We start from the raw sequence: 15,682 nt of genomic DNA on the forward strand, positions 1-15,682 counted from the left end.
TAACTTTGTTGTTTCTAAGCCATTCCTGTGTAGCTTTGGTTTTATGCTTGGTGTTATTATCCTGCTGGAAAACAAATCTTCTCCCAAGTCACAGTTCTCTTGTTGACTGGCATTAGATCTTCCCCTGTATTTTGCTGCATTCATTTTACCCTCTACCTTCACAAGCCGTCCAGGGTCTGCTGCAGTGAAGCATTCCCACAGCATGATGCAGCCACCACCACGCTTCATGGTAGGGATGGTGTGTTTTTGATGTTGTGGCTTCACAATTATGTGACATGTAAAACAAATTGGCTACACCAGTGATGATTTGTGTGTCATATTAAAGGGAGTGAATACTTATGCAATTAATTATATAGTGTTTTATATTTGTAATCAACTTTGATCACTTTTAGAGATCTATTTTCACTTTGACACAAAGGATCAGTGTCAAAAAGCCAAATTAAATCCACTGTGATTCAATGTTGTAAAACAATAACACATGAAAATTTCCAAGGGATGGCAGGTAAATACTTTTTGTAGGAACTGCATATAGGTGCTTAAGACTCTTGCACTCTTGACTCTTAAATCAAACAGTCTTTGTATCCATAAAAGAATAAATCATCCAAGCATGATGTGGAATGAACCTACCTGATCTGGCATAGGTGCAGTCTACTTCACCATTCTTACATTTGCTAAAAATATTAACAACATAGGTTGGTTATTTAATTATACATGTCAATGTTGTTTAAGAATGTGCAATATAAAAGTACAACTTTAACTATCTTCACAAATTGATATCAAGAAAGTTCTGCAGTACTTAATGTTCTTAGTGTAACATATAAATAAGACTGGTGAAGTCAGTGATGGGATTGTATTACAGACTCCCAATTAGCCACCAGTACATCGAGGAACAGATGTACAGTCAGAACAGGAAAAGGTGCATAAACAACTAAGTTGTCTTGTGAAAGATTTCAAAGCTTGCAAGAGGTTTAGATGGAGTAGAATTTATTAGATGCATCGAGGAGAGCTTCTTAAAATAGTTTGCGGATTGTCCAAATCATTTGAAGCCCATATGAACCTATTGTTGGAAATGAGACTAGCCAGATGACTGCATGGGGACTGTTGTGCATGGGGACTTGGGAGTGCTTGTGCATAAATCACAAAAAGTTGTTTTGCAGGTGTAATAGATTATGATGAAGGCAAATGGAATATTGGCCTTCATTGTACACTGGCTGAATTCACGAGTGGGTGGTTTTGCAGCCCCTGTACAGGGTACTGGTGATGATGCACCTGGGCAGTTCTGGTCTCCTCACATGAGAAAAGAGATACTGATTTGTAGGTGATGAAGAGAAGAGTCAGCAGCTTGAATCTGGAGATGAGCTGGTTAGCCTCTGAGGAGAGATTGAGACTCCTGGAATGATACTTACTAGACTTCAGAAGAATGGGAGGGGATCTTATCAAAAATTATACAACTATGAAAAGATAGAGGCAGGAAAGTTGTTCCACTGATAAGTGAGATGAGAACTATGTGATATAACTTCAAGGTTCAAGGGAGTAGATTTAAAAGACCATGACCAGATCAGCCAATATCTTACTGAATGGCGGAACAGGCTTGATGGCCAGAAGGCCTACTCCTGTTCCTATTCTGTCTGTTGTTTCAGGTCGTCGTGGAGAAGACAAGACTGCAAACTGGATGGAAGACTGCTTATTCAGGTCTTTAACTTCCCACCTTTGGTTAACCAACAATCTTGTCCTGTTCATGCTTGATTCTTGGAACTTCAAATACAATGCATGCTGGGAAAACCAACACAGGAAAATATGCAAAGAGTGGGATTCTACCAATAGAGTCAGGACGACAATGGCAACCAGAGGACCCGGTTTCAAGTAGTCAGACTATCATGTGAGCAAACACTCAGGAAATCTTGTACCAGCATGAAGAGAATGTCAAAAAGAACTTGTAATTGAGTTATGAATATCCCAAGCTCTTTAGCACAGAGGGAACGAACAGTTATCGATAGCAGAAAAAATAACGTGGAATGGAGGAAACTTCCGAATGTTGAAACGTGCTGGTTTTTAAATCACTTCAGTTGGCACTGAAATTTAAAAAAAACAAAAATCCCTAACGTCCAGATCAGTTCCCCCTCTGAATTAAAATATTACTTGCCCAAAAGGAAATGTTGTTAATGCAAAGTTTCTTTGATTAAACCAAATAAGAGAATAAAACTTACCAGGAATCACAGTTCTGTGTTGATGGGACAGATTCACCTGGCTCATAATTTTTTCCATTAAAATGGCAGGGACACTGGTTCAATGGAACGCATTCCATTTTATCTTCATCTAAGAACGGCTTATCCTCAGGGCAATCTGGGTAGCAACCTACAAAAATTAACAACAGTACAGAATTAACTACTGATACTCAAAACCAGCAATGTCGCTCTTCTGTTGATCTCTAGCAGACTAATTTAGTCTGAATCACAAAGAGGTTCAGCAAAACTTAAACTTCACCAAGCACCCTAATACTGTTTATCCCCAGTGTATGGTGCCTACGATCAGGAAGTGGGCCCCTCAGAAATGGTGTCATTTGTCCAGATACCCTTGGGAATGCAGTGAAGAGTCACTTTCTTCTGGCTTTGGCACAGCTTTGTGTTATAGAGATCCATTCACGACTGTAACATATGAGTTTAACCCAGCACTAAGGCAACAACAAAATATTAAATAAGACGATAACAATTTAGAGGCAGCAATGTTCTCAAGTACTGCCCTTGTTCCTCATGATGAAAGTAATGTGAAATGCTGAACTAAAAACCTTGGCAACATAAATACATTATGCGTTTGGGAAGCCAGATATTCAGGGATTAAGTGAATGAAGGGTAAATCAAAGTGTTCACTTTTGTTATTTCAATGAATGGTTTAGCACAGAGTGAAATCCATTCATTGTCTAGGTAATTTCTTCTCACAACTGATGTATGAAGTGAAGGGAAAAATCTCAGATGTAATTATAAAACAGGTTTTTTTATAAATAAATTTTGTTCATTTCTCAGAACATAAGAAATATTAAAATGTTTCAGTTTATATCTGAAAATATAATAAAATAGTAAATTACATAATCACATTAACTAAAATAGAAATATTACCTTCAAGCTTGGGGATAATTTTGGAGCATGATCCACTGGGATTCTGGCAGGTTTTTAGGCATGGAATTCCACATGGTGCATAGTGCCATTCACACTCATCACTGGGATTATAATAATCGCAAAAGAGAGCTGTAAACAGAGGAGCCATCTGAGTAGTTATTGTAGCAAAGGGAAAAGTTGCACTGATAGTAACCCACAGAATATATTCAGATTTTTCTTCAATAACTTAAAATTGTCTGAGTGGAGATCCCAATAAATAACTTAAAACAAAACAAGTTTGTGAAAGGATTTTATCAAATTTTAACTGTAAAGAATAAAATTGTCCCAAAGATTTATCTTTTAATTTATTAATTTATCTGTGTTCTAATTCCAGCTTAATAGCTGAAAGAAACTAATGGCTGGCAAATGGTCTTTGGGGTGCCTAGTGAGATGCAGAGACAGTGAGTGCCCAGACTGGTTTGGAGACAGTAGGGGTAATGCAGGGTGATCGACACACAGACGCTGGGGTGCCCAGTGTGAAGTGGAGACAGTGAAGGTTAATACAAGATGGAAGGGAAATTCTCACACTGTTGAATTTTAATTTCAGGTTCCTCTGTGAAAACAACAGAGAGATTTGTTTTCAGTGAAGAAAATCTTGGGAATCAAGACCCTCTGTATGTTCTGCAGTGTGTAGTTCATAACTAGAAATGCTGGTGGATTGACAATTTAAAGGGTCTGGTGAATAAATACTACAATCCTGAAAGTGAATGAAAGCAGAATATGACTCACGACAAAGTTCAGGGGTCCTCCAGGAAATACAGACTCCAACCATCCTGCAGGCCAAAGAGTAAGCAGCGATAGCTGTACACAGACATTCACAATCTCCACCAGTGTCACAGGCACAGGCGTCACGGACACATGCCTCATAATATGGGGCTGGGTCGACCTGAAAAGTAAACATGTGAAAGATAGACAATTTGTTTGAAAAAAATATATGGATCAAAAGTTCTATCCATCTCTATAATTATAGAAACATAGAAAACCTACAGCACAATACAGGCCCTTTTTGCCGAACATGCCCCTACCTTAGAAATTACTAGGCTTACCCATAGCCCTCTATTTTTCTAAGCTCTATGTACCCATCCAAAAGTCTCTTAAAAGACCCTATCGTATCCGCCTCCACCACCATTACTGGCAGCCCATTCCACGCACTCACCACTCTCTGAGTAAAAAACTTACCTCTGACATCTCCTCTGTACCTACTCCCCAGCAAGTTAAACCTGTGCCCTCGTGTGGCAACCATTTCAGCCCCGGGAAAAAGCCTCTGACTATCCACACGATCAATGCCTCTCATCATCTTATACACCTCTATCAGGTCACCTTTCATCCTCTGTCTCTCCAAGGAGAAAAGGCCAAGTTCACTCAACCTATTCTCATAAGGCATGCTCCCCAATCCAGGCAAAATCCTTGTAAATCTCCTCTGCACCCTTTCTATGGCTTCCACATCCTTCCTGTAATGAGGCGACCAGAACTGAGCACAGTACTCCAAGTGGGGTCTGACTGGGGGTTCTATATAGCTGCAACATTCCTTCTCGGCTCCTAAATTCAATTTCACCGTACGCCTTCATAACCACAGAGTCAACCTGCGCAGCTGTCTTGAGCGTCCTATGGACTCGGACCCCTAGATTCCTCTGATCCTCTACACTGCCAAGAGTCTTACCATTAATACTATATTCTGTCATGGTATTTGACTTAACAAAATGAACCACTTCACACTTATCCGTATTGAACTCCATCTGCCACTTCTCAGTCCAGTTTTGCATTCTATCAATGTCCCGCTGTAACCTCTGACTGCCCTCCACATTATCCACAACACCTCCAACCTTGGTGTCATCAGTGAACTTACTAACCTATCCCTCCACTTCCTCATCCAAGTTGTTGAAATTAATGGAATTATGATCATAAATACAAAGTAACACACATAAAATCCTGGAGGAACTCAGCAGGCCAGGCAGTATTTATGGAGGAAAGGTTAGTAGAGACGTGCAGGAGAGGTTTTCTTTAAGATAGAATTGGTGCCTGCAATGCACTGCCAAAGATATTAGAGGGCAGGTTAAGAGGCTCATAGATAGGCACAGGGATGTACAGGGAATAAGGACTGTGTGCAAACATTTGTTTAGTTTCATGTTTAATTAGTTTGGCATAATATGGTGGGTGAAGGGCTGTTCCTGTGCTATGCAGTTCTATGTTCTATGGATTTGAGGATATTTTTTCACCCAGCAGATAAAAAGCTGGCACTCCCTGCCTGAAGACTGGTGAAGGCAGGTACTTTCACAATGTTCATGTGGTACATGGATGAGCACCGGAACTGCTTTGAATTAGAAAGCTATGCACCAGTGGAGTAAATTGGGTTAGTATAGATGGGGACATTATTTCGCATGGACTTGGTGAGCTAGGGGTCTTTTTCTGTGACTCTCTGACAAATTAAGGCATTACAAGGATTTCATTTCAGCAAGTTCTTCAATTCTAAAATGATAGGTCAAATACCTCAAGGGGAGATGCTTTAAATAGTGCCATAAATTGTAAAGGACTATAACTTTTGGAACTTTTAGTTGTCATTGGAAGGCTGAAGAGAATTTATCCTCTGGAATCAGAAATTTTGATACCCATATAGTTGTCCTTTGTCAATGGTAAACTCAAAATAATTGCTGTTTACAAATATAGTTATGTAAAGATTAATTGTGCAATGCAATGGCAAGGCATAGAAAACACTTTGGCATTCAGAATTGTACCTGAGAATTACAAGGCAGGAATGGCTCATTCTTGAGGATGCTACACTGTTTCTGAGCCCATGCATCTCGATGAATATTGACTGAGCAGGGATCTTCATTGTCTTTTACATTTGCACATGCAGGAGACACCTTCCAACTGTTTCCAAACTCATCCACATTTGCAACGACTAATTGGCTTCTTGTGGTGAAATCATTTTGAACATTCCCATCATAATTGCCACACAATCCACAGATGGTATGCTGCAATACCCAAAAAGGACGATAATTAACCCAAAACAGTCAATCACCAAAATAAGATTTGAGTGCACCTACCATATTTGATGTCTTAAATTGAACAAAGAAATCTCTTTGCAATTGAATTAACAGTGTAATAAATAGATAGTAATAGTTCTAGAAAATATATTTGATTTTATTTACAACTCATATAGCTAGACTTCAAAGGAGCTATCATATTGGTGTAGACCACTGACTATTACAAATTACTATTGTTTAATGACTTGTGCTCTGCTGTTCTGTTCTAGTTTTCATTGAAAAATTGCAAGTTGCTTTGATTGTGTCAAAGAGACATTGGCACACAGAAACCCTAGAAATATTAGAACAGTTAGATAAAGTGGTGAAGAAGGCACACAAAATTCTTGTCAATATGTTCCAAGGCACAAAAAAAGAATGATTAAAGAAAACATAAGTTAGGCCTCAGCTGGAATAGATGGAAGGATCCTAACACCAAATCACTTCAGAAAGGGTATGAGTAGTTTGTAAGTGCATGGTCAGAACCAGAACATTATGGTAATGATACAAGCAATTGTTTTATTTGAAGAAAGAAGGCTTAGAGAGATTTGATTAAAATATATAAAATGATGAGCGACTCGGATGGACAAGTAGACCAATAACTGGGCGGATTGAGTTCATTGATGCAAGGATCAGAGTGAAGGTGAGGAAGAGTATTTTCACTCAGAAACTCGCTGTCCAAACGCATGGCAGAGACAGAAGTCCCCCTTATTTCCCCATCTGGATGATTATAACCTACTGACTGACAGCTGGGAACTACTCATTCACCTGTAGTGAAACTGTTCATCTGCTGCATATTCCCTTTGCACCCGCATAATAAGGTATATTCTTGGAATTTAAAATATTTTTGAGAGGTGCGACAGAAACATTACAAATGAAAGATTTTTTTGTTCAAAACAATTAAATTGCTTTTCCTGCAAAGTATAACCTTGGGAATATGCACAAGCTTCAATATACAGCAAGTCCTTACCTTGAATGAGTGACTCATTTTAATAGTCAGGCTTGTTTTCTTGTCCCAGAGCAATATCAGTCCATTTTTGGCCTCCAATACAAGATAAATGCCAAGGTGACGTACTTCATAAGGCACATTTATACCATAAGTAAGCTTCGTAATCTCATAATTTCCATCCGATAGTTTTATTTCAGTGTTCTGAAATTTTTTAAATAATCACATTAGACAAGTGCATTACCCCATTCAGAAACTACTGTGTTAATCTTCCTGGGAAAATAATGGGGTCTGAACAACTCCTTCCAGTACTAATGCACATATAAGTTATCATACTTAGAGAATTAACAGATGTGCTACTGGTTGGACATATCGGGATTTCTGCTGTTACGTACGCCGTAACTGGGTTGCCAAACCAGCAGAAATGGACCACTTAGTTGGAGTCTGGATTACTGGAACTAAGGAAGTTTTATTAAAGAAATAAGTAACACAGTACTCTAATCGTAAGGATATAAATGCAACAGGTTAGCAATAATAAAACACACATGTACACAGAACTAGGGTAATAGGAATCAAACAAGCTCTATCGCAGTCTAGGGGTAAAATGATCAGTCTCAAGTGACGCAGAGTTCAGTTCAGCTTAGTACAGTTTGCAGCAATCGCTGTTGTGCTGTTGGAGAGAGAGAGAGAAGGATAATATGCAAATCGGATTCAGACAGACTTTGATGTTCTCCGCAGTTAGCTTTCGGGCAAACCCTTTTAATGTCTTCTGTGGTCACCGACTGTGACCCCTCCATTCCGGATACGACCATTCTTCCGTGGTGAACCCGGCACCCAGGCAAGGGCGGACACACACACCAGGTTCCCGCCGATCGTACCTTTTCACCCTGCACGTCTATGGTCGGTCCCGCGACCAGACCTCCAAACTCCCACCAACATGTGGGGGCACACCGCTTTTCCAGGGTCTCGTTATCTCATGATCTCGCGGTGTGTGTCATGCCTTAGTGAACCTGTTCCTTTTATCCCCCTGCTGGGGTATCGCCTGTCCATCAAACTTCACACAGTTCAGGTTCAAAGCAACCGGTCTGTCAATACTCGGAACTGTGTCTCTTTTCGTTCTCTCTCTCCTCTCTCATTAACATTTTGAACGTTTCTCCATTTGTCTCTCTTCTCTCTCTCATCAGCATCAATCTTCTGATAACTTGGTTTTTTGTCACACTGCTTAGCAGCCCCAACACACAGTGCAGAACGTTAATGCACTGGAGTTAGACCATGGTCTGTGAGTGATCATTGAAAGGCAACATGGTGATAGACAGTGCAGAAAGTAATGAAAGCGTTCAGTCGAAAGTATGATACCATCAACAGAAATGTCAAACCAGCAACACTGCTGCACTCTCATGCTATTCAAAGCACTAAATGAAATGGATAGATGAAATGCTGATCTAAAAGCAAACACACCAAAAAAACTGAGATATACTGGAACTACTACTGTTTTTGGAGAGAAAACCAGAATTAATATTTTCGGATAATTATCTTCCTCAGTAAGGACCTCTCCTTATAGCTCAAATCCTCTAATCCAGGTAACATCTTGGCAAGCATCTCCTGCATCATTTTCAGTGCTTCCACAAGTGTCCTGTAACTGCGTAACCAGAGTTGCATACATTGCTCCAAGTGCAGCCTAACCAAAGTTTGACATAAGCAACGTTTTGATCCATCTGTCAGATCCCCACCCTCTCTGCAATTTGTTTTTTTTTTAAATTTGTTGCATTCTCTGCAAAGGTCTTCAACCTGAGATATTCCTCACTCTACAGATAATACCTGAACTGGCCAGTGTATTCAGCATTTTCATTATTTATTTCTAGTTTCTAGCATTTGCAGTTTTTGACTTTCATTTTCCACGAAAGACATCCTAGCTGCTGAATATGGCAGGGGAGCACTCATCTGGCACAAAACACTGGATCTCATTCTGATCCATTCAGTTTCCTTTCAGCTTCGGGTTCTGGCTGTGGTGTGGCTATAACTAGAACTTTGCTCATCTGATGTGTTTGGTGCTATGAACACAATGAGCAGAATCTACCTCTCAAATTAGAAACATAGAAACATAGAAAATAGGTGCAGGAGTAGGCCATTCGGCCCTTTGAGCCTGCACCGCCATTCAGTACGATCATGGCTGATCATCCAACTCAGAACCCTGTACCTGTCTTCTCTCCATACCCCCTGATCCCTTTAGCCACAAGGGCCTTATCTAACTCCCTCTTAAATATAGCCAATGAACTGGTCTCAACTGTTTCCTGTGGCAGAGAATTCCACAGATTCACCACTCTCTGTGTGAAGAAGTTTTTCCTCATTTCGGTCCTAAAAGGCTTCCCCTTTATCCTCAAACTGTGACCCCTCGTTCTGGACTTCCCCAACATCGGGAACAATCTTCCTACATCTAGCCTGTCCAATCCCTTTAGAACTTTATACGTTTCAATAAGATCCACCCTCAATCTTCTAAATTCCAGAGAGTATAAGCCTAGCCAATCCAGTCTTTCATCATATGAAAGTCCTGCCATCCCAGGAATCAATCTGGTGAACCTTCTTTGTATTCCCTCTATGGCAAGAATATCTTTCCTCAGATTAAGGAACCAAAACTGCGCACAATACTCTAGGTGTGGTCTCACCAAGGCCTTGTACAATTGCAGTAGTACCTCCCTGCTCCTGTACTCGAATCTTCTTGCTATGAATGCCAGCATACCATTCGCCTTTTTCACTGCTTGCTGTACCTGCATGCCCACTTTCAATGACTGGTGTACAATGACACCTAGGTCTCGTTGCACCTCCCCTTTTCCTAATCGGCCACCATTCAGATAATAATCTGTTTTCCTGTTCTTGCTACTAAAGTGGATAATCTCACATTTATCCACATTAAATTGCATCTGCCATGAATTTGCCCACTCACCCAACCTATCCAAGTCACCCTGCATCCTCTTAGCATCCTCCTCACAGCTAACACTGCCGCCCAGCTTCGTGTCATCCGCAAACTTGGAGATGCTGCATTTAATTCCCTCGTCTATCCCTGAAGGATAAGGGATAAGTGTGACTCACTGACAAGGAGTGAATATGGTGGAAAGTCATAACTCTCTTGGAATTTACAACCAGAAATGTTCTCTGATGGTCTGCTGTTGAGTGAATGGATTCATTACTGCTCAACATTTTTTGTGTTTGAGAATGGAAGCTGTAATGAAGCAGAAACTGCAATAGCAGCAAATACCCATGCAATATCTATCTGCTCCTGAGGGCTATGGGAAGATTGATGGTATAAGAATTGAATTGAATTGACTTTATTTCTTACATCCTTCACATACATGAGGAGTAAAAATCTTTACGTTATGTCTCCGTCTAAATGTGCAATGTGCAATCATAGCAATTTATAATAAATAGAACGGTCAATTGAATATAGAGTACACTCAGATCAGCGTGAATTCATCAGTCTGATGGCCTGGTGGAAGAAGCTGTCCCGGAGCCTATTGGTCCTGGCTTTTCTGCTGCAGTACCGTTCCCCGGATGGTATAGATTGTGGTTGGGGTGACTTGGGTCCCCGATGATCCTATGGGCCCTTTTTACACATCTGTCTTTGTAAATGTCCTGAATCATGGGAAGTTCGCAATTACAGATGTGCTGAGCTGTCCGCACCACTCCCTGCGGAGTCCTGCGATTGAAAGAGGAACAGTTCCCATACCAGGCAGTGATGTAGCCAGTCAAGATGCTCTCAATTGTGCCCTTGTAGGAAGTTCTTAGGACTTGGGGGCCCATACCAAACTTCCTCAACTGTCTGAGGTGAAAGAGGTGCTGTTGTGCCTTTTTCACCACACAGCTGGTGTGTACAGACCACATGAGGTCCTCGGTGATGTGGAAGCCAAGGAACTTAAAGCTGTTTACCCTCTCAACCACAAATCCATTGATGTCAATCTCCATTCCTCCTGTAATCCACAACCAGCTCCTTTGTTCTTCTGACATTGAGGGAGAGGTTGCTTTCTTGACACCACTGTGTTAGAGAGATGGCTTCTTCCCTGTAGGCCACCTCGTTATTGTTTGAGATAAGGCCAATCAATGTAGTGTAGATTGAAGCTGTGGGTGGTGACACAGTCACGGGTGTACAGGGAGTAAAGGAGGGGACTCAGTACACAGACCTGAGGGGCTCCTGTATTGAGAGTCAGAGGGTTGGAGGTGAGGGAGCCCACTCTTACAACCTGCAGGTGATCTGACAGCAAGTCCAGGATCCAGCTGCACAATGCAGGGTCAAGGCTGAGGTCTCTGAGTTTCTTGTCAACCCTGGATGGAACTATGGTGTTGAATGCTGAACTGTAGTCCAAGGACAGCATTCTCACATAAGCATCCTTCTTCTCCAGATGTGTAAGGACAGTATGTAGAGCAGTGGCTCTACATGTAGATCTGTCCATCAGTTGTGTCGGTAGATGAATTGTAGCGGGTCCAGTTTGGGTGGTAGTTGCAGGTGTAATCCCTGACCAGCCTCTTAAAGCATTTGCTTACTATTGAGGTGAGTGCGACAGAACATCAGTTGCTCAGGCATGTTACCGTGGTCTTTTTTGGTACAGGGACAATGGTGGATAATTTGACGCAGAAGGGCCATAAGATATAGGAGCGGAATTAGGCCATGTAGCCCATTGCGTCTGCTCTGCCATTTTATCATGACTGATCCATTTTCCCTCTCCAATCACCTGCCCTCCCCCCCACCTCATCACTTCATACCCTGACAATCAAGAATCTACCAACCTCTGCCTTAAATATACATAAAGACTTGGCCTCCACAGCTGCCTGTGGCAAAGAATTCCACAGATTCACCACGCTCTGGCTAAAGGAATTCCTCGTCATCTCCATTCTAAAAGGATGCCCTCTATTTTGAGGTTGTGTCCTCTGGTTTTAGATTCTCCCACCATAGGAAACATTCTCTCCACATCCACTTTATCAAGGCCTTTCACTATTCGATAGGTTTCAATTAGGTCATCCCTCATTCTTCGAAATTCTAGTGAGTACAGACCCAGAGCCATCAAGCACTCTTCACATGACAAGCCATTCAATCCTGGAATCATTTTTGTGAACTTCCTTTGAACCCTCTCCAGTTTCAGCACAAACTTACTAAACTGCTCACAATACTCCAAATGAGACCTCACCAGTGCTTTATAAAGTCTCAACATTACATCCCTGCTTTTATATTCTAGTCCTCTTGAAATGAATGATAACATTGTATTTGCATTCCTCACCACAGACTCAACCTGCAAATTAACCTTCAAGGAATCCTGCACAAGGACTCCTAAATCCCTTGTCCCTCAGATTTTTGTATTTTCTCTCCTTTTAGAAAATAGACAATCTTTTCATTTCTTCTCCCAAATTACATGATGATACACTTCCTGACACTGTATCTCACCTTGTTGAGCAGAGAAGCTGCATCAGTGATGCCCTCATGTAGCACTGAGTATCAATTGTGACATGAATACCTGGAAGACTTCCGGCACAGCTTAGATAATAATTCAGAAATGATCATATGTATCCAGGTTTATATCTAAGCTTCAAGCTCATCTTTTCACTCCTAGCTGGACCTTACCACTGTAAAGAACAATGAAGGAGTAACACAGGTTACACACTTACACCCAAGAAGATTTTGATTGATTTAGAGCATGTTGTCCCAGTGGTACCGCAAGGGATGTTTTCTGTGATTATCCTGAAAGTTCCATTGTTAGGGTTGTTTCCACAATAATCCTGAAACAATCATTGAATAAAGTCAGAATTAAAGACTATCCACAGATATAGACACTAAACAAATATAGGCTCAAAAATTGTGTACATTGTACATTATTTTGACTTAAAGGTTAGATTTTGTCCAAAAAGTTTTAAAATTTGGAGCATTCAAGCAGACCATACACAGACTTTATCATCAGCACCTCACATTATATACTGTATTTCACATATATGTCTATTAAAATAATTACTTTGTTTTATTTATTTTATTTAGCAATACAGCATGGAATAGGCCATTCCCACCCTTCTAGCCACACCACCCCAGCAACCGCACAACCCTGACTAATTCTAACGTAACTGTGGGATAATTTACAATGAACAATTAATCTACCTGGTACAACCTTGGAGGAAACTGGAGCACCGGGGAAAACACACACATTTCAGCGAGGACGTTGAGAGGTTCCTTCTAGAATGGCACCGGAATTAAATCCCCATCTCTGGAACACCCTGAGCTGTAACAGTGTCAGGCTAACTGCTACACTACCACAGCATGGCTACTATGGCAGAGTATTTACAATATAACTACTTATAATAATGAAAGACATATTTGTCAAACAATACCTGTGCAACTACATATTCACAATCTCCATTAAAAGTGTAGCGTTGCCCATCAAAAGTGAAGTAATTCCCATCTCCATAGATCATGCACGTTCCATGGCAATATTGATCTGTGCAGCTCCATGATCTGTTGCTACATTGGCTGAAAAAAGCAAACAGGATTTTTACTGACCAGAAAGTATTAGCTCTGAGTTTCCTCATTTGCTTCATATGGATTACCTCAGCAGAAAGAACAAAAGTATGTTCTACACACCATGAGTTGCAGTCCACTTCTATGATTTCACCAGGCTCGTAACTGTGGCCATTGTGTGTACAGGGACACTCACTTATGGGAATACAGCCACCATTTCCATCAGAGATCAATCCTTGAGGACAGACACACCCAGAGACACAATCCATGGTATACTGCAGAGACAATTTTTTTGAATTGAATTTAGAATCTGATCTCCGTACTTGATTCTCCATTCTCAGTTCTTTGTTAACAACCTGGCAGTGGAGCTGATATTGTATTTAATTAAGCTAAAAGGGGTTAAGTTTTTTATGCAGAGATTGGTGAGTGCATGGAATGGGCTGCCGGCGACAGTGGTGGAGGCGGATACGAAAGGGTCTTTTAAGACACTTCTGGACAGTACATGGAGCTCAGAAAACTAGAGCGTTATGGGTAACCCGAGGTAATTTCTAAGGTAAGCACTTGTTCAGCACAGTTTTGTGGGCCGAAGGGACTGTATTGTGCTGTAGGTTTTCTATGATTCTAATTCCCGCCCCCCTTATGGTTTTCAGGTTTATTGGGCTTACTAGAACTCACAGATTAAGAATTTATTCGAGACTGAGAGAAAATGGTGATGGAGTTTAATTCAGTTAAGTGTGAGGAGTTGCATTTTGGGAAGACAAATGAGGCTCAGGCTTTGACATTATTCTGGGAAGTGATGAGGAACAAAGAGACCCAGGAGCACAAGTGCATAGTTCCCTGGAAATGGCATCATCGGTATACAGGATGGTAAAGAAGAGTTTTGGCATCCTGGCCTTCTTCAGTCAGGACACTGAGCACAGAAGTTGGGATGTTATGTTGCAGTTGTACAAGATGTTGGTGAGGCCACATGTGGAATATTGCATTCAATTTTGGTCACACTGCTCTTCCAAAGAAGTCATTAAATTGTAAAGAGAGCAGAAGAAATTTACAAGGATGTTGCCATGTCTTGAGAGACTGAGTTATGAAAAAAGGTTCAACTAGTTGGGACTTCTTTCATTGGAGTACAGGAGACTGAGGTGTGATTTTATAGTGGTGTATAAAATAAAGAGGGAAATATAGGGGCAATGTGCATAGTCTTTTTCCCAGGGTTGGGGAATTAGAAATTAGAAAGTATAGGTTCATGAGGCAGAAGAGATTTAACAGGGACATGGGGGGGGGGGGGGCAACATTTTCACCCAGAGTGAAGTAATTCAGCCAAGTACATTAGAATCTAAAAGATGTTTGGACAAGTACATGTATAGGAAAGGTCTGGAAGGATATGGGCCAAATGGGGGCAAACTGAAGTCTGAGTTTTGGGAACTAGGCAGAAGGCTGAAGAACAGGACCTCAAGGGTGGCGTTCTCAGAATTGCTGCCAGTGCTACGTGATAGTGATGGTAAGAATTGGAGGAGATTGCAATTGAATGTGGCTGAGGGTGCAGGGGTCAGAGTTTTAGATTTTTGTATCATTGGGATCTCTTCTGGGGAAGGTGTGACCTGTACAGATTGGATGGGTTGCACCTGAACTCAAGGGGGAGCAATATCCTTGCAGGTAGGTTTGCTAGCATGGTTCGGGATGGTTTAAACTAATTTGCAAGGGGGATGGGACCCGGAGCAATAGAGCAGTGGAAGAAGTGCATGGAATAAAGCCAGATCTAACATATAAAGAGGCTTTGAGGAAAGAGAAGCAGAATAAAGGGTGTAAAGGTAGTAAGGTAGAAGGGCTAAAGTGCGTGTACTTCAATGCAAGAAGCATCAGGAACAAAGGTGATGAACTGAAAGCTTGGATACATATATAGAATTATGATGTAGCGGCCATTACAGAGACTTGGCTGGCAGCAGGGCAGGAATGGATTCTCATATTCCTGGATTTCAGTGCTTTAAAAGGGATAGAGAGGGGGGAAAAGGGGAGGAGGGGTGGCATTACTGGTCAGGGATACTATTACAGCTACAGAAAGGGTGGGTAATGTAGCAGGATC

At 41.2% G+C, this 15,682-nt stretch overlaps 1 protein-coding gene across 1 annotated transcript in view; it reads right to left on the reverse strand.

Annotated features, from left to right (window-relative positions):
* Positions 1-2,062: 2,062 nt before the first annotated feature.
* Positions 2,063-15,682, reverse strand: part of LOC140204663 (mucin-5AC-like) — an 83,093-nt gene continuing 69,473 nt past the window's right edge. The window contains exons 19-27 of the mRNA XM_072271357.1: positions 13,729-13,880; positions 13,479-13,617; positions 12,768-12,878; positions 7,143-7,322; positions 5,885-6,124; positions 3,882-4,038; positions 3,114-3,242; positions 2,208-2,355; positions 2,063-2,072 (exon numbers count right to left, since the gene is read on the reverse strand). Of these exons, the coding sequence (XP_072127458.1) occupies positions 2,063-2,072; positions 2,208-2,355; positions 3,114-3,242; positions 3,882-4,038; positions 5,885-6,124; positions 7,143-7,322; positions 12,768-12,878; positions 13,479-13,617; positions 13,729-13,880 (1,266 nt within the window). The remainder of the gene's footprint in view (positions 2,073-2,207; positions 2,356-3,113; positions 3,243-3,881; positions 4,039-5,884; positions 6,125-7,142; positions 7,323-12,767; positions 12,879-13,478; positions 13,618-13,728; positions 13,881-15,682) is intronic.

Source organism: Mobula birostris, chromosome 11 (assembly GCF_030028105.1).
Source record: "Mobula birostris isolate sMobBir1 chromosome 11, sMobBir1.hap1, whole genome shotgun sequence".
Classification (NCBI taxonomy): domain Eukaryota; kingdom Metazoa; phylum Chordata; class Chondrichthyes; order Myliobatiformes; family Myliobatidae; genus Mobula; species Mobula birostris.